This window comes from Melospiza melodia, chromosome 8 (assembly GCF_035770615.1).
Source record: "Melospiza melodia melodia isolate bMelMel2 chromosome 8, bMelMel2.pri, whole genome shotgun sequence".
Taxonomy (NCBI): domain Eukaryota; kingdom Metazoa; phylum Chordata; class Aves; order Passeriformes; family Passerellidae; genus Melospiza; species Melospiza melodia.
The window spans coordinates 26624495-26650062 of NC_086201.1; the positions used below are offsets into that span (position 1 = coordinate 26624495).

Here is a 25568-nt window from a genome sequence, read left to right on the forward strand (position 1 = left end):
CCCCCGCAGCGGGGCAGAGGGCGCGGCCGGCGCGGAGCCTCGGCGCAGCCGAGCCGCCTTACAGTGCGGCAGCGCCCGTTCCTGCCCGCCGCCGCCGGACTCAGGGCCGGGGGCCGGCGCCGCCACAGCGCCTCCCGCCAGAACCCCGCCCCGCTCCCGGCCCCGCCGGGCCCAGCGGCGGGGGCCGCCCGCACCACGCGGCCCGGCGCATTGTGGGGCTCGTCACTGGCAGCGGCCCGCCGGGGGCTGTAGTTCTGGGCGCGAGCCGAGCGGAAGCCATCGGGGCCCTTCCTCAGTCGCCGCTGTGTTGCATGCAGGGCTGCGGCGGGAAGGAGCGGTACCGGAGGGAGCGCAGCGTGGGCCGGGTAAGCGAGCGCTCGGCGCCGGGCCGGCGGTGCTCTGCCGCCTCACGGCCGAGCGGCACGCTCCGTGCCTCACACCCCTGCAGGGTTAACCCTCCTTCCTGTCGCCCCTGGCGCCGTTCCCCGGCGGGCCGTGGCACCACCCGGGCTGGAAGGTGCGGCGGGCCGCGCCGGGCGTGCGGCGGCTTTCCTGAGGCTGGCTGGGGTCGGAGCGCGGGGCCCGAGCGTGAGGCGGTGTCCGGGGCTGGCCCCGCGGTCCCGGGCGGAGAAGAAATTCCGGCGCCTGTCCGGGTTGGCAGCTGACAGGACTCTTTTGGCTGTGGTGATGCTTTAATGTAGCGTAGCGTTGTGTTGAGCTCCGTCTGCTCCGGTGTGAGCGGGGGCGGCGGTGCCCGCGGGCGGTGCCGGGGTGACCTTCAGCAGCCCGGGGTGCCCTCACCGAGCGGGCTCCCTGCAGGGTCGTGTCACCGCAACACGAGACAGCCCTCGGTGACCTCTTAGTTGTTGTCTTGCTTGTATATGGAAGGCTATGGAAGGAAATTTTGGCTGCTAGCAACTTCTTAATCACATTGTTACATTTTTATCAGCTGATTAAACTGGAGTACCGATGTCTGTCACTAAGTGTCGTTTACTCTGTAGTCCGTGCTAGTGGTGAAATGTATGTGGAGTGGCGTGCTCGTGTTTTTATCTTTAATGCAATCTTCAGCTGTTGCATAGGTGCCTATTTCTTGGTTATGTTTCACAGTTACTGTTAACTGATTATGACAGTCTGATGCAGATATTTGATATAGTAATAAATTAAGGCAACATTAGAAAGCAACAGTAGATTTTAGGTTTGTTTTTGGATACTTGTATTCTTTCAAAAGATGTAGTTCTTAGTTAAAATAGGCAGAACTTCTTTTTAATTACATTTCTGACACTGGAGCGAAATTGAAAAAAAATTATTTTCCAATACCTGGAATTTTTCCACTCTAATGGCAGTGTGATTATTAGAGCGATATCTGTTTATTGAATTTCTGTTATGAGTATCTGAAAATGTAGTTGGAAGAGCATTGGAAAACCACAGAGTTTCCTGATGGTGGTTTGCCTCTAATAGGGGCTTTTGGAATTAATATTGTGTAGTAGAAGTGCTGTCTTTCAGCAATGATAATTGTGATTTGTTGATTCGTTTTCCAAGAAGACACAAATAGAGCATTTTCACAGATATGGCTGCAAAAAAGAAAGCATCCTTTTTTTTTTTTTGTTTGATTGCTAGTGATATTCTGGTGTCTGAGTCATATAGAGGAGTTTGATTAATTCTAATACAGAATTATGACTTAAAATGCTGAGCACTGGCTGGGGTGTAGGTCAAGGAACTGAAACTACTTTTTTGGGTGATCAGCCATGGATCAACTTGGTGATTTCAGTTAAATTTTATTCAAATTCCCTTCAAGTATACTTTATACAAAACAATCCTGAGTTTTAAAAGAAGCTGATTACAACCTTTATAATGAAAATTAGCAAAGAACTTAGCAGAATGAGACATTAGCAGAATGCCTCAAGAGCATTTATTGTATTTTATACTCTAACAAGCAAATAGGCAATTCATTATAATTCTTGATTCCTTTGAGATCATAACATAACTATGCATGCACCTCATTTCTTCTGAAAAAAGAAAATTTTTAAGAAAATATGCATACAGATAGTAATGTTTTGATTGTGCATTTACATAAAAAATAGGAATTAATAATGTCTTTATTATAAAGTTAATTCTAAAAATTAATAATGTCTTTAATAAAGTCTTTAATGTAGGTAACGCTCATAGTTTCAGGCTAAGGGAAACTTCAATTAGGCATTTGCTGTTTTTACATTGTATTAGGGATGATCTAGACGACGTCCAAATGGGTAGGACTTAAATAAATCTTAACTATCAAGCTGTGGTATTCAACAGTATGCATGTATCCATGTACATAAAGCATATATACATGTATTTAACAGGTAGTGTTGCCACTTTGGAGAACATAAGCTGTTAAAAATGACAGACAGAGAGAGTAAGTGAGCCTGGTTTGGTGTAACTGTAGATAAAACAGTATGAGGGAATGTGGTGGCTGGCTTCATGATCCCCATGTGATTCATGATTCTCCAGGAGGTGTTCTCCAGCTTCCTCTCTGAAGCCTTTCCCTCATCCCAGAAGAAAAACAATCCAGAAGATGGGGGCAGGGTTATTTTGTTTGTTTTCTTAATTTCTTCTTATACCATTTTTTAATGATTGAAAGTCTGTTGCAGGGTTGTTTATGATTGTTGCAGTTGGTTTTAGGATAATGTTGGCATACTCTTTAAAATATTTTTTCTTTACATGAGAGAAACACAAGCACTAAATAGATTTCTGTAGGGATAGTATTGGCTGAAAATAAGAGGTGTTAGGCACACAGCAAATGTTAATTGTGATAGGCAATGTTTGTGTTCACATAGATTTGTTTTTCAGTTGATAATCCTTTGTCCTTCATCTCCTACTGGATAGTGTTGAAGGATTTGGCCTCTGCTTCTGAGCGCTGGTCCCAGGAATGTTTTGGCAGCAATTCAGTGTGGTCATGTTTGCTATAAGAATAGAACTGTTTCATTAACCTTGAGATGCAGAATATGTTGATTGCTATTAGCTGGCTTGACAGCATTCCAGTTTTAGCAATGGAAAAAGTACTGTGTTAATGACTTGATACAATTTTTTAAATTGCATACTTACATGACACTAAAATTTGGTATCTGAGAATAGTATGCTCATTTATTTGGCTTGGTTTTGGAAATAATGAGTGTTGTCTTCTCTTAATCAAGTTAGAATCTTCTTTGTTGTTAGAATCTTCTTTGTTAAAATTTTGTTTGTGTTACTTGTGGCCTAATGTCTTGCATCCTGGAATTGTAGAGGAGCAGACCTAGTTTAGTTTTTCCAAGTACTTGTGAGGAGTCAGCTGCTCTCAACAAATGAAAAATAGCAGGAATAACAGTTTATTTATGTTGAAGTTTGGATATTTTCAATATAGATGGCAATATTTTGCATATTTTTTAACTTTGTGTGCAAAGGAATAAACACATACAATTGTCTGTGGTTTCCAGTTGTAAAGCAACTCCCTCACCTTTCTCATAATTCATATTTGAATTAGAGTTTCTCTAGTGGCAGAATGTCTTCAGAATTATATTCTGTCTTGAGGTGCCCCAACTCTTTCTCCATCCATCTGAAATTGCTCAAAGTACTTTTACAAAGACAAGAACAATTTTCAATGCTTTATAACTATATTATCTTTTTCTAAGACTTTAGTCAGTATTGCTTTTTCAAGTTAATCTTCACTAGAGCCTTCTGACTCACTGAAGGAAAAATTTATGAAATCTCTTTAGAGCAACTTGGACTCTCTAGGGCTGATTCAGAAGGTGCAGGAATAGTTTTGACTTCTTGTAGCAGTGTGCTATAGGTACTGGAGGTTTTAGCTCACTGTTTGGAGCCAGATGGTAGCTGAAATGTGAGACACACATTGGGGACTAAAAGTTAATCTAGAGAGTACAGAAACAGTAAGATTGGGATAGGTGTGTATGTAAAATGTTGTCTGATATTTTCCTCTCTCGTGAACCTTCCTTGAAGAAAGCCTTCTGAGAGCACCACCCCTGCATATGGGTTATGCTCCAGTATCTGAATTTCCCTTGTTTTTCCTATGTTCAGTTAACCTCTTTGTAAAAAATGTGAACATCAATGGGAAATTGGCCTTTGGGGGAGTAGGGGAACAAAACTGATAAGATGTAGATCAGTGTAGAATGAATATAGTAAATTGACAGTGGAAATAATCTTTATAAATAAAGATTTAAATCAATATCTGAGAAAGTTTTCTAGCTTCTCTTCTGGACATGTCTTTCTGTGTGATTTAACTATTTTAATTTCTAGTCCATCTTTTTATAGCATGGTCATATATTTTAAAGCCACATTATAAATTTTATGGGGTTTATTTAAATGTATTTAATCATAGTTTTGACTTGCAGGAGGAATCTGCAGTTAGGAAATAGTTTTACAGCTGCAGTGTAGAAGGGTCACGGAGTCACTTTCAGGGTGGAACTGCCCAGTGCTTGAGTTTCTATAGAAGTTGTCCCATGGTACAGGAAACTAAAGCTATGAGAAGCACTGGAAATGCCAGCATTAACTTTTATGGTGTTTGCTTATGTAGTAAACTTCTCAAAGGTTTCACAAATGAGTTTGCCCTTTCAATTCGATAGCTTGGTGTTGGCCTGGTGCTCTAGAAAACATTTAGCCAAATCACCTTTTTTTCACCCCCTCTCTCTTTGGCTGAACTGAGATTGACCTGCTACAAATAGTGCTTCTGCTTTGCCCTGGGAAGAGAGATTAAAACCAATCTTGAGAAGTAGCAGCATTCATTTTTACATTATTAAAACTCAAAGGAAAAAGATTGAGTTAGACTTGTGAAGAAACTGTCCTATGCTGCTGACCCTTGTCTAGCTGTACAGTGACTCTTCTTATTACAAAATGAAGTCATTTGCATGTGTGGATCTACAGCAGTCTTCTTAAATGTCTTTTATTATGTTGTATTAAATTGTTTTAGAGAAGGGGATATGTATGCTTTTCAGCAATCCATTTAAAAAACAGCCTCTAGAAAATTTTTTAAAAGTGCTAGAAACATCTACACATTCAGAAGATGTTGTTGAAATCTCAAAATTTTTTATTAAGTGTTTAATATGCATAATAATTACAACTGATAAGCAGGCTACATACATAAAGAAATGAATGACAAAACAAGAAGATACTGCACACAAGTATGAGCTGACCTTAATGGAAGAAAGTTCTTTTTTGATCTCCTGCCAAAGTCTGCAACCAGATGAACTGGCAGGCTCCAGGCTTGCTTTAAAAAGCTCCTGCACTGTCCATTTTAATCTTGTCAAATAAGAGGTTGCTACAGACAGCAAAACAAACCTCTGATTGTTGTGCTTGGTGATTGGAGATCTTGGGGAAAGTGTTTAAGAGCAAATTTTAAATTAATGAAGGCTTTTAAGAGAATTTTATGTTAACTGAATGCCAAAGGAGGGAAAAGGACACTTGTTTTCTCTTCAGTTTTATATCTTTCTGTCGTCTAGAACTACTGTTTTATATGGAAGGTGATTCATCAGTCTTGGCAAAGGAAAAGTGTATTTTTACTTCATTAAACTCTTCTGATAGCTTATCTGAATCAGTCACAGTGGTTTCATTTTCTGGTTTACCTGAGTTCCTGCTGAAGAGAAAACACAAATTTTATCACAATCCACAAAGTAAATTTCTGATAGGTCCAATTTTTAATTAACAGGCTCCTAAAGGAAAAGAGACTCAAGCAAACGATTATATAAAACTTACATTTTTTTAACAATAGAAATGTTAAGGGTGATGATGTTTTTAAAATCCTGCCTTTAGAATCCATCACTTTAAATAAATGTAGTGGCCTGAAGGAAATCTCTGTTTAGTTGAAGCTGCTGCCTGTTAGCATAAAAAGGAAATGCCTCGTTTCAGTGAATGACCTGAATACACTAAATATTGTATGAAGGAAGAGGAATAGTACAGACAAAGAGATATTTGACCAAGTCCATGTTTAAGGTGAGATGACTACAGGGAGAAAACATATTTTAGTGCTACCTTCTACATGTACTGTGTAAACTGGAAATAAAATGCTTGTTTGCCTTTTCTTTTTAAATAATTAATTGTAGTACAGAGGGGAAATTCGGATTGAAAGAGACAAAGTCACAGCAATTTACCTGTCTCCGGTAAAAGAGTGAAATCTGTTAAACCTTGGCATTCTCTTTGTTTTTTATGTAGGTGATGGGTGAGCTGAGAAGCTGGTGAAGCTTACATGAAACACTTCTACTGATCAGCAGCCCAGATGAAATAGGCATGTCCTAAGATGGCAGTAGATCTGGAGTTTGAAGCAGCCTGCAGAAATGAGTTGATGCCAGATTTGTGAGTCTCTGTGGCTGGATGGCTCTCACTTACTCTGTCCCTAAACCAAAGGCATCTTTTTACCAAAGCAATAAAGGAATGGTGCACAGTTTGATTACAGAATGCTCTTTGCAAGGAAGTGAACTGTGAAGGAAGGACTCATGAGTTTTGATCCCAGGGGCTTGGACAGCATCCCTGGTAAGTTGAAGAATTACTATTACAAATCTTGAATGTGTCTAACATGTCATAAAGCACCAACGTGAAGACAACCTTCTGTTTCACATTCTTTGTACTGCTTATGTGATATTGCAGAGGAACAAAACCAGTGACATTAGACTCACTTGTAAAGTCACTGTGCACTGTAAAATACTGCTTGTAAAATTCTTACTGTCAATAGTCAGCATTGGTGTTTTTTCCGTTGAAAGGTACTGCAGATATTATTCATCCTGAGTGGAAATCTTGCAAAGATAATCATTGCAAACCACTGATATTTTACCAATTTAGTATTAATGTGGGTTCTTTTGCAGTAATTGTGATGAAATTAAGGTACACACACAACATAGAAAGAGCTGAACTTTGATTGCAGGGGGTTTAGTATCATGTTTCTCAGAATGTGATTCCATAAGGATGATAATGAAATTTTATACTTGTTCCCTGATTACAAAGCAGTATTCAATTGATTTTGCTTACTTTTAAGATTGTTTACATCTATGTTCGTTATCAAACCAATGCATAAAACAGAAGAACAAGATAAATGTGAATTTCCTTCAGAAAAGGGAAGTGAAAAAACTATGAAAAGTCAATGAGATTTTAGCTGGTAAAATGTAGATTTGTGTTTTAGCTCAATGAAGAGGCTAAAGATAGAAGTTCAAACTTATTACATACATTATATTCAGGAAGTTGGAGGGACACAGTATACCATCTTTTCAGGAAGTTTTAGGATCAGCTGAGGGTGAGGAACTTACAAGTATTGCAGTATAAATCAAACATTGATTCAGTAAGTATTCTGGTATTTTGTCTGGTACAGAATAATTATTTCCAAATTTATCAAAGATTTATGAAGTATTTCATAGTACATAAACTGTACAGTACTGTGGCAGCACTATTGAATTTGACACGTATTTAACAATGCACTATTGCCATTACTCTCTTTCAGATGGGTGCTCCAGTGAGGACCTTGCTGAGGTGGAGCTGGTGGGCATGCTGGAGGAGCAGCTGCCGGATTACAAGTTACGGGCGGACTCTCTGTGCCTGTATGAGAGCGCAGACTGGATGCAGCCCGTGGCTGCCCGCGGCCGGCTGCCCGAGGGGGCCGCTCCCGCTCCTCAGGAGGACTCCGTCCGTTACATGAGTGAGTCGGCAGTTACTGCCCCAAGTGCTGGAGATAAACTTCTCCATGCACAGTTAGTGTTAATACTAGGAAATGGTCACATCTGGGAAACTTGGGACAGAAAAGGCTGATTTCAGGGGACGTGCTTGTGGTTCACACTGCAATTCTAATGGCTGACTTAGGATGCTTAATGATTGCCTGATCATCAGATTACACACTGAAGTAAGAATGGGAACATGTGAGAGTGAAAAAGAGGCAGGAACCTAGAACTGTGCTAGGAGAGATGTATACCTCATACAAGAGGTACGAGTGTGAAGCAGTTCTGTTTTCAGGAATGCTGATGGTGCTGTTATTGATTTGGTGATGTTTTATGTCAATAATGTTTGTGAAGTGCTGTCGGTGGTTTCTTCTGGAGATAGAGAAGGAATGAATGGCAGATAGGTGGGTACTAGATCAATGTTGATCACTGCCTTCCAGTTCTGAAAATACCAAGTAACTTACTCCTAAATCTATCAAGTGATAAAGAGGAAAATGGACAGCTTCAGTCCCAAAGAAAAAAACCCTGTAATATGTTAAAATCAAATGAATAGAAAGTTGCCGAAATAATTGAACACTTAATTGCCTGTAGTTGCTAACTGTTTTCTTGTGAAGAGAATGCATTTTAATCTCTTCAGAGAAATGAGAAAGTCTTGTTTCCTCCATATATTGGAACTATTGGAACAAACCACAGAGAAGAGTGAACTTGTTATTTATGTACAATCTGTAATGATTACCTCTTCCTTGTACACACCACCTCTAAAAGGGAGTTTTTTGTCATTGTTCTGTGTAGTTTAAACTTCCCAAGGATGAATAGCAAAGGAATAACAAAAGATTAAAATATCACCTCCCAAGAATGCAGTACTCAGCAATTTAGAGTGACCTTGTTATGAGTTGAACTTGAGGGTTTTGAACTCCTAACTGTGGAAAGTAATTGGAAAGTCTCTTAATGTTTATTGCTCAGATTGTTTCTGATAGTTATATTGCAAGCATAAATGATTTTATAGTCGAGTGCATGCTTTTGTAGTTCTCTGGAAGCAGTTGTGTGGTTGGAGGGGTGCGTACTTGTGTCTCAGTGTTAATTATAAGGAGCTGGGATCAGAGTCTGTCTGTGCCTGACATGAAATGCGGCTCTGCCGCTCAGCGCCTCACCTGTGTGACAAAACTCAGGGCTCCAAAGGACATCCAGTCAGGGTGAGCTTGCATTTTCAGCCTGCAGGAGAGGGAGGGGTTTTATCAGCAGAGCTTTCATGAAGCCTGTTGTGTATTATTAGGCTGTCAAGGCACTGCAGAAAGGGCTGTCTTCCTAGTTCTCCCAGAGGGAAGTTCTTTACAAATAGAGAAGGTGTCCTCTGAAAACCATAAACTGCTTGTAGGAGTTTTTAAAGTATTTTTAAATGTTTTTTTGTAACAATGACTGAAATTGAATTAAAAGATAGCTGTTAAGCATAACATATAAAACTAATTCTTGGATCTTTTAAGATCACTTTTGTAACTGATGGGTCTTGTAAGCTCAAGATAAATATGGTTTATGTTTCACCTAGAAATTGTCCAGACTCTTGAAATCATGGTAGCTTTTTTGAGACTAGTAACCTACAGGGACATACTGGGAGAGTCCTGGACAAATACAGATATAAATCAAATTCTAGTTATTGAATAACTTGTTAGATGAAATTTGAATCTTTCTTTGTTGCTTGGAATTGGAAATAAATGTGACATGAAGCATGACATGGGGTTTTAGCTGTGTATCTTCCTGCCCCTATATATATATATATATGTATGGAAACATTTTTATAACTTTTTCCAAGAGAGAATGCTAAATACATGGTTTGAGTGAATTTCTAGTTGAGAAAAAAGCCCCAAAACAACACAGTAGTTACTGCACTTGAGCTCCTCCTCTTTTTATGGCTGCTGCTGCCTATAAGAAGATCTGTCAGCTGGGTTCACGTTGGCAGTGTTCTCAGTGAGGTGGAAGAATATCTTCTGCTTCAACTGTGCTAGCATAAGAAATCCTGAATTACAAAAGATCTCTCTTTGGAACTACTTTGTATGTGTGAATAAAGGGTCATGGCACAACATAACAAGAATTTTAACCAAAATGAAGAGTTAATTTCAGCTTTCGCTTGGCAAGGTGAGTATTGCACATGCATGTGTTCTCAAGAGAGAATTCTAATAAACTGCGTGTAGTTTTGTTCCTGTACTGAGAGAAAACACAGAAATTTATATAGAGCTAAGTTTTAAAGCTGTTGGTTCTGTGATTTTAGTTATCGGAGCAAAGATATTTGCTCTTGATTTTAGGAACTTACCTACCTGAGTAACCTTGGGATTAGTATGGAATTAGTGTAAATTTTTATTAGAGGGACTGGATAGAAACTTATAACTTGAAATCACCTGCTAGGAACAGTTACCACAGGAGAGCTGGCTATAATATTCTGCATGTAATGGCTGTAACTTAGTTATGTATGTGCAGTTAATTGTCCAAATACTGGTAAGCTAGATGGGTTTGGAGTCCCCCTTCCAGCAGCCAGTATCAGCAACCAAGTAGTAAAGTAAAATTGTCTTCTAAAGGCATTTTATGCTACTGATAGGTACGTACCTAAAATTTAGTCGAGTTTCTGTTTTTTTCCTGCTAAGAAATACAATCAGTAAGTGACAGTTCTATAAGTTCAAAGCTCCTGCATGCTTAAACAGCGTGTTGGGTTTTTATGCTTATTGATCTACTTGATGAAAAGCATTTGGTTTGTTACTTTGACATATTTTTCTTTTAAGCTTTTAGTGAAACAGTAAAACTTTTCCTTCTGTGTTGTTCTTCCTGTTCTCTTGTTTTTCAAAATTACAAAAAAGCCCCTTTTTTTAGTATAGTCCAACTTGGATTTGATCTTAATATAGGTGTAGTGTTATGCTTTAAAAGTTTAATTGTGGGCATGATGTATGTAAAGGGTATAGACAGCTTATATAACATATGCAATAAAGTTAGTGTGTGCTTTATCTTGGCACTTTACTATCTCATAACTGAGTCTGCAGTCCTCAACAAAGCAAAGAAAAGAACTGATAATCAATACCACTGTGTATTCAGAGTAAGAATGAGGTTTAAACAAGGTGAAAGAGTGAAGGAAATATTGAGATCAAATCTATAGTAATCTCATTTTGCAGTTCAGTGATGATGGAATTAATTTTGAAAAAGGTTAAATTAAACAGTCAGTTGAAACTGCTACTTCTGTAATTCTTAAATTTATATTGCTGCCTTCTTCACTTTAATGATCCTGACTTCATAACGCAAAACCAGCTAATTGCTGTTGAGCTTAGCACAAACATTCATCACCTGATAGAGAGATGTATAATTCTGCTTCTGAAGACTATTACATTTAAATGTTTCCCTAAATGGCCTTAGAAAGTGTTAATAGTGAAAAAACTATGTTTGCACATGCATTTATTTTTTTATTGTGGTAGATGCATGGCAGAAAATTACCCATTTCCTTACATTTTAATTCTTTCTCTTCTTTGTTCTCTTTTTCCCCCTCTATATCTTTGATTATCTGTCACTCTAGCTCTTATTGAACTTCCTTCCTCCTCCTTGGATGGATCTCACAAATTTGCACAAGGTAATTAAGATGCCTTTGTTACCACCATCTTTTTATCAGCACACTATCTAGAGCAGACCAATGCTTTGCAGTCCTGGCACTGTGTTTTGTTCAGAGGTGTCACAAATTTTTCGTTTGCTTTGCTTATTCTTCACTCAGTCTTGTTTTTCCAATCTACCGTTTCTCAGTTTTTTAATAGTTTTGCAGACTCTTCAAACATTGGAATCACTTGATTACTAAGATAGCATTTACTGCTACGTCCAAAACTCAGACATACATTATCTCATTTCTTCTTAATTGTTTCCAAGATGGTCAAGCCCTTAAAAAATGCATTTTCATGACTTGTCTCAGGGGTCTCCATACTTCCTGTGTACAGCTGTCACACAGCCTAGTGGGAATTTTGCTTCAGGGTTAAAGTATGTGTTTAACTATGTTTGGATATTCTCCAATATACTCCTCCTTCTCTTCCCAGCAGGCTGGAGGATTTAATTGCTTAGCTGTATTCAAAAAATTGCTCTTAGGAGTTTTTCTAATTTTGAAAGATGTGTGAGCACCTCAAGTCTTATTTAACATTGCTGAAAGGTGCAAATGTTCAATACCTCATTTATCAGTCTCCCAAAGGAGTATTGTTTCACATTTCTGAAGTTGAAGATGCATTTTCATAGCCTCTGCTAGCTTTGTCAACCAAGTACTGTGTTTGTATATAAACAATATCCTCTGAGTTCAGCTCTCCCACTTCGCACAATCTTCTTGTCTTTCCTTCAATAAAATAAGCATGTTTGTCTCTCTTCAGTTCTTGGCCCAGACAATGTGGAGCAGAAAGACTATGGTGAAGCTGACATGGTCAAACGTCTGTTAGCTGAGGTATGCTTGTCTCTGCTGTGTTAATGCAGTAAAGGGAATGTATTTGAGGGAGGGTTTCATTCAGCTGCTGACCATTTTGATTCAGTTATCTTCAGGAGCTGCTTATCAAACACATGGGTAATGAGAAGCTGCCCACTTGCTTGCACTACCTCAGAAACAAAACATAACATAATTGTGGGCACCCATGAAGCCAGTGAGTGTAAGAAAGAAACAGCTTTCTTCTGATTTCCTGGTGCTCCTCTGCTTCTACCCTTTCACCACTGTTTAGGCTGAGCAGTCTGTTCTGGAGAAAGTACCACTGGGAAGGCTGCAAGTGTGATTTTTGTGTGTGTGTGAGATGCAACAGAGCCCACATAGTCTTTCTACTCAGCACAAAACCCAAAACTGTCCTCAGGTTTGGTGCTCTCCCCTTCTGTTGCTGCAAATGGCTGTGGAAGAGAATATGCTGTATCAAAAACCACAGTTATGGATGTGTTCTGGATCCAAGTGATGAAGCATTAATAATTTTCTAACAATGTTGATCCATTTGAGAGTGAAGGGAGATCTCAGAGTGCCGATGCATTGAGCAGTATCTAGGAGAATCTGAAGCTACTCTGAATTTAAACCTTACATGATCAAAAGGAAACAATTTTTTCTCATTTTGTGAGCAGAAGGATCGGGACCTGGAACTGGCAGCGCGAATTGGACAAGCCCTCCTTAAGCGCAACCATCTGTTGATGGAGCAGAATGAAGCACTGGAAGAACAGTTAGGACAAACTCTAGACAGAGTAAGTAGTTGCTTTTCTTTCTTTTTTTCCTTTATTTAGGGTTTTTTTTCCATTTTTTTCTCTCTCTTTTTTTCCCATTTGTGGTGGTGGTAAGAGGATCAAAAGAAATAGATCATTTTGGAGTGATTGGTGCTCTTGGACTACAGAAGTGTGCTTAGATGTCATTCTCCTAATCATTGTTCAATCACTTTTTGCAGTCCAGGAATTGAATATGAAGACAACATATTGTAATTACTGAGAAATTATGAGAATGTTAGATATCATTAGGGTATATCAGACCATAAATCTGATTTCCTGCCGTTAAACTAGAAATGGACTAATATAAGTCAAAATAAGAAATTGGTGTCTGACATGAGCTGCTACATAACTTCACAGGTGAGGAAACAGACAGAAAGTGAGCTGGTTAATGGGGTGCTTACACTAAGAGTAAACAAATGAATAAATAAAATGTAATGAAAAGTGAATTCTGATCAAGATCTTCACTCCATCTCTTCCTGTAAACACAAATTCTTGATCTAACCTTTTCTTTGTTTTTTTTTTCTTAAAAAAATAATTAAATAGTTGACAAATAACTCTGTGATCAAGAGACGTAGTGTAAGCTACAGTGAAATGGATTTAGCTGCTTGTATAAAACAGTATGCTGGTGACAAGGATGTACTCATAATCAGCTGTAGGACTGCATAAACTTAGGTATTCATATAAAAATGTAGATAAGCAAAGTAGATTTTATCTAAATGAGATCTATCTCTTCTTTTGTTTTTAATTGTCCTATGGGTCATTTAATGTGCAGACTGGAACGTACCACTCTGTACATGTAAATAGTTGTCTTTCAATCCTTTTCTCCAGGAACTCAACAATTCAGAGTAATGGTCATAATCAAAATGATAGCTAGCATGTTAAAATGAAATGATGTACTGAGACAGCTGGAAAATGATTTTGCAGTTAACTATTTAAAAAGTAGGTTCTGCTGTTCATTTCTGTGGTGTCTTGAATTTTCTGTCTCCCTTGCTGTGGTAAAATTACGATTTTGCGAACTTCCTGTAAACAAATGGAGGTGTGAGCTCCATTGAGGAGCAGTGATGTTCCAGAGGCTGCATAGATAATAGAGTATGATATTGTGTATGTAAAGTGTACTTCACGTGGTGGTGGTCTTCACTTGTCCTAGGTTAACCAGCTGCAGCATGAGCTGGCAAAGAAGGATGACCTGCTGCGCATCGTTTCCATCGCTTCCGAGGAGAGCGAGACGGATTCCAGCTGTTCCACACCGCTGCGTTTCAACGAGTCTTTCACTGTGTGCCACGACCCATTGCAGCTGGATGTCCTGCAGGATAAGCTGAGGGAGCTGGAGGAGGAGAACCTGGCTCTGCGATCCAAGGTACATCTGACTGACAGCACGTGCTGAGTGTGAAACAAATAATCAGGGTGTGCAAAATCCAGCAGCAGGGTTTCTCTTGAAGCACATGGCTGTTTTGTGTCACTGTATGCAAATCATTCCTGAGCACTTCCCCAAATTTTGTCTTTTTGCAACAGTTTTTTTTATTAGAGACAAGAGATCAGGCTTTGTTCATGTGTCTATCTGTCTTTCACATAAAACATGTGTAAAATTCTGGGAAACAGGTTATGGTGGAAAACACAGTTGCATAGAGTTTTTAAAGAGAGGGGAGACTCTTCAGTTGCAAGAATTTTAGATGTAAAATTGATAACATTATAAATAAACTGAAATTGTTATTGATAAATGAATAATTTTCTCAAAGGCTTGCCATCTGAAGTCAGAAACCATTACATATGAAGAGAAGGAGCAGCAGCTGGTCAATGACTGTGTCAAAGAACTCCGTGAGTATCCAGGCTGTATTTGCAATGGCAGGATGGTGGGTGAAATACCTGGTGCCTACACGTTCTTAGTTAATCCTGAATCCAAAAATGGGCTTCAGTAATTTATGCCAATCATTGAAGTCTTGCCCTTTGCCCAAGTGCAAGGTTGTTTCTGTATTTCATGAGGTTTCACTCTGGCATTCAAATTCAGCTCTGTGTGTCATGTTTAGAAGGGGAAAATGAATATAAACGGTGATGTCCATAACTTTCTAATCTGAAGCCCACAGACATTAGAAAATCAACCAAATATTCTCCTTGTATATTCAGCACACTTGACACTGAAATAGGTCAATGTGTCGACTCTTAAAACTATGAACACATTAATTTTAGAATATATGTTATGAACCAAAGCATTAAAATTAGCAAGTCACTTAATTTGTCTAGAGCAGTTGTTTGTATTTGCTTTGAGGACTGCTTATTTGCAAAGAATTTCCTACCCTTACATAAATGCATGCTAAGTATTCTGAAACAATAAATAACAATAGCTTTTTTACCTGTAGTCATTTGATATGTACTACTTCCTTTGTGCATAATCACCTTAAATTATGTGTAAGATTATTTTTTTCTCTACAACCGCCATAAAGAAGACTGGGTTGCTACTTTATTTTTCTTGTTACGGATGGCCCTAAAATACTATGAATTGTTACTTAGTTGGTTAATTTACTCTGATTCCACTGAGAAAATATGCATCTTTTGCAAATAGGAGTTAGTTCAAACATGCTCTCCTGTTTTCCTTCAGTGTGAATGTCTGTGAGTGTACTTTTTATTCAATTCTGTGGCATGAGTAGGCATGCTCGGTAATTTAGATTCACAGAAAAATCATCTCCTAAAGCTGTATTGCCTACTGCTTTAAAATTTGCATTTTCAGGAAAATGGTATCTGACTGAGCTTAAATGCTCACAGCCCCTTAATCAGAGCCTTGTTCTGCAGTAAATATGTGAGGTACAACAAGCACTAATGTTGTAGTGTGACCTTTATGCAAGATTGATCAGACTTTCTTATGACTGTGCAATGCTTTCAGGGCAAGTGTACAAACGAGGCTAGCTGCATAAAAATATTTCAGCTCTTGGAGATGCTTTGTCATCTCACTTTGTTAAGTACTTGCTAAAAGGAAAAAAAGAATCAGGGAATTGTATTCAGTGGATCTTTGGGGAATAGATAGTGACTAGGATCAAGAGTGTATGTTACAGTTGACAAGGTTTGACAAAATGCCTTTACTTACAATGGTAGTTAATAACAAGATTAATTCAGAGCCAGACTTTTCCAGCATATTCCAAGTCTGGCCTTGGTCATGAGTCATCATGTCATTTGAAATTGTTTTATTGTGGTCATTCCACATACTGATCATGTGTATTTCAGATTATGTGTGCTTAGTTCATAATGTGTTATACCTGCATTTGAAATTAACTCTTTTTCCTCCTTCTCCCCACTGTTAGTCTGTTCCTTATGGATGTTCTAAGGCACCTACTTTTATGTATTATGAGTTGATTTCCTAAGAGAATTGGTGGTGTTGCAGATTGTTGTTGACTTGCACTCATCCTTTCTGGGATTTAGGTTTGGCTTGGGGTTGTTTTTGTTTGTTTTTGGGTTTTTTGTGGGAGAAGGTCTTGACGAAGTTCCTTTTATGTTTTGTAGGGCAAACAAATGCTCAGATCTCCAGGATAACAGAGGAGTTGTCAGAGAAGAGTGAGGAGGTGATTCGCTACCAGGAAGAGATCTCATCCCTTTTGTCCCAGATTGTTGATCTTCAGCATAAGCTCAAAGAAGTAAGGGAATGCTGATAAAGTGTCCGTGTGTGCACAGGTGTCTGTGCTGCATGTGTGTGCCAGTGCTCACAGCAGGCAAAATTTGTCTTGGCAAGCCATAGGGTTGCACTGCAAGAGAGAGGCTGTTCCAGGAAAGTCTGTCAGAGGATCAGTCTCTCGGGGAAATCAGCTGAGAAAATGACGAGCACCTTTTTGTCCTTTCAGAATGTGATTGAGAAGGAAGAGCTTAAACTTCATTTACAAGCCTCCAAAGATGCTCAGAGACAACTGACAGCAGAGGTACTTAAGACTTCTGTAACACACATTTAGATAAACGTTTGGCATAGAATACATGAGAAAGAAAGCAGAGAGACAGTGGGAACTACTGCTTTTTAATTATGTAGGATTTTAATCTTTCATTGTCTTAAGTCATATGATTGGAGGGAAAGAGTAATTATGTTACTTAACCCTACACAAATATTTTTGTAGTTCACAGGAGTATAAAAGGCAAGGAGTGTGTTTCAAATAGGGAGGTCTTACTATTCTTAGTTATGAGAAAAAGAGTGCTTTAGTGTGACTATTACTGATTGTATCAACAGTACTGTGGCTCATTAGATTTTAAGCAGTTCTCTTTTTTTACTTCTTTTGCATCAGTAGTTAGTGTATTTGCATTTTTTCAATGTAATTTCCTTTGAATTTTGTCATACTTTTTCCTCTTTTGAATCTTTGTGCTTTGTCCCTAAAACTCCTATGGATGCTGTGCTGACTGTTGTCCATTCTAGTTTTGGGCATGTGCCCTGCAGCTGAAAGAATCTCACAGTGTCCAATCAGCCATTCTAGGTTCCTGTAGGAGGTCATTCAGTTTCACTGTGTCTTCTCTCTGAAGAGATCATGTGATGGGCTCTCTTCTCTTGCAGCTCCATGAGTTTCAGGACCGGAATGCAGAGTGTCTGGGCATGTTGCACGAGTCCCAGGAGGAAGTGAAGTTGCTGCGCAGCAGAGCCAGCTCTGTCGCTTGTCTGTGCCACTCGCAGTCCCGTGGAGCATTTCCTGTGGTAACCAACACCTCTAGCGTGGCACACACAGCTCTGGCACAGAGCAGCCCTAGGAGCACAACTGCTCTAGGAGCAGTTCCTTTGCAGGAACTGCAGCCAGAACTGCTTTGTAGTAGGCAAAGGAGCTGGTCTATTGGTTTTTCAATTCAATTCTTCAATGTGTACACTTGTGAGAAATTTAGGAAATTAGTTAGGAAACTAACTGTTCGCTTGACATATTGTGACACTGCAATTATTTTTCCTGTTTATATGCCATTTCTGTTTAATAAGGGAATTGGCATGTTCTATAGCTTATGCTCAGTTGTGGTAGTGTCTAGTTTGATGTGGGTGTGAATTTTATAACTCAACAGTGTTTCTTTAAGAAACAGAGCATGTCACATACTCAAAATATCTGGGAATTCTTCAGGTTTTGGTTGGTTGCTCTGTGTGTAGAGAATCACTCAAGTATACCTGTAAGAAGTGCTCTTAAAATTTGTAGCTTAACTAAAGCAACCAAAATACAGAGTACATAAAGAAACACAAAGAAAAAGCAGATGTTGCTAATGAAAACTGAACCCATCCTGGTTACACATGGGTGTAGTTATGGTGGAAAACTGTCCCACATGCCCTTCCTTCAGAGGCAGAAGGGTTTGTCCAGAGCATACTGATACTGGGCAAACAAATGCTGATTGTTAAAAGTAATTTTTACAGATATTTTCTGCTAAAATTGTCAGAAGGAAGACTTGAATCTAATTTGTCAACTCTTACTGTTTCTGTTTTTCTCTAGGATTCCCTTGCAGCAGAAATTGAAGGGACAATGCGGAAGGAATTGAGTCAGGCTGATGAATCTCTTCTCTCCAAGCAAAAGTATGTTTTCAGATCTCCATGTCCTATATTGATATATATCCACAGACTTGTATTAATTAAGGTGAAACTGATTTCTGGGACTTCATAAATACATATATTCCCTCTATAATGTTTTCATTGTAAATAAAAAAATGTTTGTAGTATTTGGTAGTCTTTTCAATTTTGAAACCTGCTATTACTTGATTCTATGAAGAATCAAGTAATAACAAAATTATATAATAAGAAGAAATTATAAATTATAAGACTATAAATTATAGAAATTATAAAGTATAATGAATTAAATTATAAATTATAGAAAACTAAATATGCATATAAATTATAGAAACTAGAAATTATAAAATTATATAATAATAATTACATAATAATAGCAAGAATCAAAATAACATCCTTGCTAAAAGGATGTTATTTCATTCTTTTTTTGAGGGTTTTTGATCCAAATTCTCTGATGCACAGTACTAGTTTTACCCCTTTTAATGCTTATAGAAAAATTGCTGGACAAATGACATTATAGCTGAAAGATACGTAACAGTGTTCAAAAACCTGAAGACTGTTCTTGGATCTCATAATTCTGAGTAAGGAGTAATAAACTGCATATGTGTTTCTGATAGCATATACAAATTAAATAAATAAAAGATATACTTTTGAATAGGCTAAAGCAGTTATCAGTAGAGGTTCAGGTCTTTCAGGTAAAGAAGTGGTAATTCTGATACTTAATAGAGTAGATCTCCTGAAGACATGAGTGTTTTAGGCATGTTTTTCTGAACATCTTTTTAGTGGGGTCTCCACAGACTTTTCAAACTTTGGTTTTCAGAGATTTTTCTTTATTAGATCTTTTTTGCTTCTGAAACCCACATTTGTTTGTTTGTCTTTTCCACAGGGATCAACAGAAGCGAGTGTTTGACACTGTCAAGGTTGCCAATATCATCCGTGGCCGCTCCGCGTCCTTTCCTGCCCCACTGCCGATCCCTGGATCAAATCGCTCGAGTGCTGTTATGACAGCAAAGCCCTTCCAGTCTGGCGTGCACCACCTGGAGAGCCACGCACGGATGGTCCCAGGGAGCAGCTCTGAGCAGAATTTAAAGTAGGAAGCACAGCCTGTTACCTTCTTCTGAAAAGAACTGATTCAAAACTAAACCCGGACTGGACTTCTGCTGTGTAATAGAGAAATAGTTCATTTAATGGGCTTAATATGTGTTATTATTTGATGTTTCTCACAGAGACGCTCACAGTCCTGGCCAGCCGCGAACCACTGGAGACAATGACCTGGTCACAGCTCTGCACAGGCTGTCCCTGCGTCGTCAGAACTACCTGTGTGAGAAGCAGTTCTTCGAGGAGGAGTGGGACCGAAAACTGCATTTGCTGGCTGAGCAGAAAGAAGAGGCCAGTGGCTGCAGTACACCAACAGAAAGCTCCTTTTCCCCAAGTACAAACTCAGAGTTCACAGATCTCTCTGCCAGCTCTAGTAATCTCCGTGTTCTCCTACCAGAGAAGTTGCAAATTGTCAAACCCATTGAAGGTAAGAGGATGATCTTCCTTCTCTCATTATCAGAAAAGGATTTTATATTTACCAGCTAAATCATGGTGTGTATAGCTAGGTGTGATGTGCAGTAACAGGAAGCAGTAGCATTTGGTAGGCTTCAATCTGGTGTTAGGCTGCTTCTTCACTGGACAGCATTGCCCACAGTGTAGGCACCAGCCAGCTGTACTTGGTTTTATAATGCATTCTTGTAACTTGATACAGTAGTAGGTAATGGCTCTCTGAATCTCTTCTCTTTTGTCACACCAGGATCTCAGACCCTTTTTCACTGGCAGCAGCTTGCTCGACCCAACCTCGGCACCATTCTTGACCCCAGACCAGGTGTTGTTACTAAAGGCTTTACCCCTCTGTCTGATGATACCACATCTATGCACCACATCTCTGACCTGGAGGAAGATGATGAGGAAGAGGGTGAAGGAGGTATAACATTTCAAGCACAACAGTCCTTCCCAGAGGAAAAGAACTGTGCATTGGCAAAGCCAGTGGCAGGGATTTTCCTGCCACCTATTACTTCAGCAGCAGTACCACTCACTGGTAAGAAGCATGGTTAGTGTTTCTTCCTGAGTCTATTTAGCAGTGTCCTTTTCTCTATGGCAAGTATTAGACTGTGTGGTAATGCTGTCTTTGCTGTTCTTGTTCTTTACTTAAAAAACAAGGACTCAAAAAATTAACTGTGATAATAACATTGTTTTAAACTTTGATTCATTCTTGTATGTCTTTATTTTTACCCTTAATGGATGTAAATTCTTCACATTGCAGCCTCAAATCCAGGGAAGTGTCTATCTTCAACAAATTCCACATTTACCTTCACTACCTGTAGGATCCTTCACCCATCTGATGTCACTCAAGTTACTCCCAGGTATGAGGACTGCTAACATCCTGAATGCTGCTGCATGGGATTAAACAGTTACTTTCTGGCTTTTGATACATGGACCAGTTTTAAAAATACTAAGGCAGTTAGTCAACATATAGGATGTTACTCATAAAAATAGTTGTAATTATGAAGGAAAACTTGGAGTTCTTTGGAGTGAGAGTTAAAACAAGTTAAGGTAACTTTAAGTTATTTTAACTCTTAAGTAGCAGTTGCCTTGTTGCGGAAAAAAAGATTCCATGATGATTTATTTTCTGATTCTGTTATATATTTTTTATTAACTGGACAGGTATGTTAATATTCTAGCTAATAGAGTACAGGTGATCACAGAAGGTAAATTCATTGGTACTTTGCAGAACAATAATTCTGAGTACTGAAGCTGTCACAGCTGATAGCAATAGTTAAGGTTTTTCTAAAGTCATCTGTATACTAAAAGGCATATGAAGAGCAGGTATAAAAATGTCTAATGTGTGTATATTCTCTGTTTAATTTTTATTTTCTTTCAGCTCCATGGGTGCTTCATTTTCACTGGGGAATACTGGCAGCAGTACTGGAAACTCAGTAGTGAGCACTCCAGCCATTCCTTACAGACTAAGTATTGGAGAATTTCTCACCAACAGAAGAGACTCAACTACTACTTTCAGCAGCACAAGCAGCCTGGCTAAACTTTTGCAAGAACGAGGCATCTCTGCCAAGGTTTACGACAGCCCCATGTTAGAAAAACCGCCTTTGCTGCAACCCTCCCGAACTCTTCCCGTTCCTTCTACTCCACCAAACTCTCCTTCGCGTTCACCTTGTCCTTCCCCACCGCTGTTTGAGCCTCGAGCACATCACTCAGAGAATTTCCTGGCTTCTCGGCCAGCAGAAACGTTTTTGCAGGAAGCGTATGGCCTAAAGCCCTCCCGGAACGTCCCGGATGTAGGCCAGCAGAAGATGAGCCTCGTGGACAGACTGAAGAGGCTGGGCATTGCCAGGGTGATCAAGCCCCCTGAAACACAGGACCATGGCAAGAATCAGGGGCCAGAGGCTGGCTTGCAGAGGCAGGAGTCAGCTGGGTTTTTAAATGCAGGTGGCAACTTAATGGCAGGACTGAGAAGAAACCAGAGTCTTCCAGCCATGATTGGAGCACTGGGAGCTCCTGTTTGCACACAGTCATCAAAAATGGATATGCTAAAGGAAGACTAACTGGCCTGAAAGGTGTTTGACTTAGAGCACAGTAAATAATTTGAGGGATTAATATCCAGTACAGGCATTGTTGGGTTTGTTACAGAAGCGTTGGAGAAGGCATGTGCATGTTAAAATGTGGGAGAGACAAGCGTTGGGACCAAGGAGCAAAGGAACATTGCTTGGGTTTGACGAAGAAGGTTTTTGTGGGAGATAGAAAGGTAAAACCAAAGCTTTATTTCAAGACCCCCTTCAGCATCTTGTCTTAATTTAGTCAGAAGTGAAGACTATTGTAGACATTTTCAGTGTTTTAACCCTTTAACCTGTATGTCTAGGCATTTCATTTTTTTCCATCATACACCCATAGTGTTTACTAGTTGTTTGCAGTCAGACTACATAATTTAAATATAATATTAAAATAACAATCAGTCTGACTAGCATTAGCAGCCCAAGTTCCTCTCTGTAGCGAACAAATATGAAAACTTTGATTTTTTTCATTATTTTATTTTCCATTTCAGAAACTGTGCTCTTTTGAACTCCTCCTCACTTTGAGAAGCAGGGGAGAGAATCTTTAGCTCTGTGTAAGAAAGAAATACTTCAGTTTACAAACACAGGATTTATATTTTGAAAGAGTGCAATTGTGTTAGGTAGGTATTAACAGAAGTTAATTTCTTTCGAGAGCTTGTGAACAAAGCACACAGAGAAATATGCAATGAATAAGAATTAAGAAGCAGAAAAGTGTGTACATCCAGCTAAGAAATCTTTCTAAAGTGTAGTGTGCATCTATTTAAATGAGAATAGTTTTGTGTGCACACATACACACACACACACAAATATCTCAGGCACATTTCAGCATTGCAAAAGGAAATAAACCCTAGGTGCTTGATTCAGGGTTTCTTTTTAAAAACTTAAATGGAGAGCATTTACTTCAAGGAAATTGTTGGAAGTGTAGAAAACTGCCTCTTGTCTTGCCAAGTACACATTCTGTATATTTGAGAGTTCTCATTGAACTTTATGCCTTTCATTCAATTATTTCTCATTTCAAGCAGGATTTTGTTTAAAATATTTCATTAAGAGCAAAATTTGCCAGTCTCTGTATAGAAACAGGAGGGGAAAAGCAGTGTTCTTTGTAGCATTTTAACAAATATTGAAATCCAGTGATCAGTGAGGGAGTGTGGTTCTGAAAAATAGCTGGAGTAGACTTTCCAACTCAAAAAAGAACTTTATTTCAGAAATCTGGTTTCTGAGTGTTAATTATAAAAATATTACTGCCCATGCTGCTTTTTTGATTCCTTCCTGTCCAAGTTCATAAGTGAACAATCTACAACAGATATTTTGTGTAACTTAAGAAAAAGTTGTCTTTGCTAGTGACCTGAATAGAAACAGCTTCTTAGTCTTCATATAAATTTTCACTGTACCTGTCAACATTATAAAATGATTTGTTTCCATACAATTAGATTAAGCAGTTAAGTTTACCTTGCCTGTTACCATAGCTGGCAGCTGTCTGGGGGTGTGGTGTGAAGCATCGGTGCAATCACACTGATTTGCATTTGCCATTAGGCACAGTCTCCATAATCAGCACCCTTGTTACTGCAGGGGGGAATGGAGTAGGGCAGGAAAAGAAAGTTTCTTAACCTTGTTTATAGGAAATTTGTAACATGGCCTTTCTGATTTTACAGTTCTTTAGATCTTGTGATGATCTTTGATATTTTTGTTTTGTAAAAGGAAAAGGAGTAACCACTTCAAACTTGCACAGGGATTCTTAGCAGAAGCTTGTCTGTCAGCAGCGCACAGAAATATTCCGGAACTCCTGGAGTTGCCTTTTGCTCTCTAAGCAAAATCTTACACTTACAAAAGGTGAATTTTATTTAAAAGACTATATACGGGTTAATTTTGTTTTTTAAGTGAAAAATATTTAATTTTTTCATGTAAGTATTTATGTTTGTATGTACTTAGCTAAGCATGGTGTCTTGCCTAGCTACATAAGAGTGAAAGGAGGGAGTGCCATGTTGGTCTCCAGTGGCCTGGGATGGGTATGTCTGCAGTGCATCTCTGACTTCCAGGGAAACGAGTTAGCAAAAGCTTAGACAGTTTGGTACCACCAGAGAAGTGTGTAGCATGTCAAAATCCGTCCATTTTATGTGTTTATTGTAGGAATACCTGAGTTACAGATAAATTTTTGAAGGTACTACACTGTGTTTCTAACTGCTTCATAAGATGGTAACTCCAGCACTGGATCGGCAGAGTAGCAAATCAGCTAAGGTAGAATTCCTTTGGCAGACCATGGTTCAGGTAAAACTCATCTACAAGCATATAAATGAAATGCATGTGTCTCCTGGGGATGCTTCCCTATTCCATAGCCCAGCAATATAAACTGGTTCAGTTCAAACAATGCTGTGGATGCTGAGAGGTCAGTTTGATTTGTAGCTGAGGTGTACCATCAGATACTTTACATAAGGCAAAAAGAAAATGGAAGAATCTCTATACCATGGTGTTTGTGTATGTTTACCCAATGGGTTGATGCTGTGGTGCAGCGTTGTTCAAATTCTGTCATGCATTTATGCCTATGGATCGTCATGCACAGTTTGGATATACATGCCTGGCTTGCAGTAACAGGGAAAACTGATACTTCTTCCAAGTTTACCATTTTGTGCCAAAACGTAGAAGATAAACTTTTTTTAAACAACATGTGTTTCTGAGAATGTTTTAGAAGTTACCATGATTCTAGGAATGATTTGGCTTTCATTGTCTCCTGTAAGAGGGGTGAGAGGTGACAAACTTGCATGGCTGACATCCTGCACCAGATCTTTTGTTTGAGTAGAGGAATGGAGAATTACATTTTGGCAGGGTTGTGTTATCTTGCAGGTTTGAGTCAAACACGGATGCTAGAAAGGACTTACCATGCTTGTGCAAGTTACAAGAGACAGAAGGGAATTCTTGTATTTACCTTATTCCGATTGTCTTAAAGCACAAACTTAAACCTTTCTAGTTTCACTGTTAGTTTTTAATAAACTCAGTGATACCTGCATGCTCAAAATACCTGTGATCAAAGTCAAACATCTACTACAGTCAAATAGCAACGGAGAGGGAAGGAAAATAATTGAGTTTGGGCTTCATTTGGCTGTTACATGAGGGGATTACACAGTGTTTGAACAGTCTGGGATTTTCATGGTATTTTTTCCATCAGCTTTTTGCACTTACTGCTGTTTCATAGTGGAATGTAAATTTGATAATAAATATGTATAACATGCCATTTTTCAGTATATTGCTGATCTTCTGTGGTTTGTTCCAGATGTCATCTTCTCTAGTACAGTGGTTTATAACAAACCTAAAATCGGGCCTTTTCTGTGGCTAAAATTTATAGTGATTATTATACTGTACACAAGCTTAGTGAAGTGAGTTGGTATCTACAGAAAAGGTGGCTTTAGAAGCCAATAAATTGATATAGACAGTATTTAATTGATATAGACAGTATTTAAGTGTTGAGCCTCACTTTAAATTAATCTGTTCATATTTTCTGGTACCTCGGGGGGTTTTGTGCATGGGTGGTGCTTTAGGGTTTTTTCCTCCCCTCTTTTAGAGCAGCTAGTGTGTTCCTCTAGCATT

General features: G+C 39.0%; 1 protein-coding gene across 2 annotated transcripts; it reads left to right on the forward strand.

Annotated features, from left to right (window-relative positions):
• Positions 1-210: 210 nt before the first annotated feature.
• Positions 211-25225, forward strand: TRAK2 (trafficking kinesin protein 2). Of its 2 annotated transcripts, XM_063162395.1 has the most exons (17): positions 211-365; positions 6175-6492; positions 7451-7645; positions 11209-11262; positions 12035-12105; positions 12756-12872; positions 14038-14247; positions 14627-14705; positions 16380-16510; positions 16715-16789; positions 17407-17544; positions 18311-18390; positions 19268-19471; positions 19608-19906; positions 20177-20461; positions 20687-20786; positions 21305-25225. In XM_063162395.1, exons 2-17 carry the CDS (start codon positions 6456-6458, stop codon positions 21981-21983), a joined length of 2754 nt encoding a protein of 917 aa, XP_063018465.1. In that variant the 5' UTR covers positions 211-365; positions 6175-6455; the 3' UTR covers positions 21984-25225. The 2 variants fall into 2 exon arrangements, with proteins under 2 accessions (XP_063018465.1, XP_063018466.1); XM_063162396.1 differs by lacking the exon at positions 11209-11262.
• Positions 25226-25568: the final 343 nt, after the last annotated feature.

Bases quoted from the DNA above. Each gene is read 5' to 3' on its own strand.
- TRAK2 (XM_063162395.1), top strand. From the start codon at position 6,456: ATGAGTTTTGATCCCAGGGGCTTGGACAGCATCCCTG. The intron at 12,106-12,755 runs GTATGCTTGTCT...TTTTGTGAGCAG, and splicing joins TCAAACGTCTGTTAGCTGAG to AAGGATCGGGACCTGGAACT. The intron at 19,472-19,607 runs GTAGGAAGCACA...TGTTTCTCACAG, and splicing joins AGCTCTGAGCAGAATTTAAA to AGACGCTCACAGTCCTGGCC.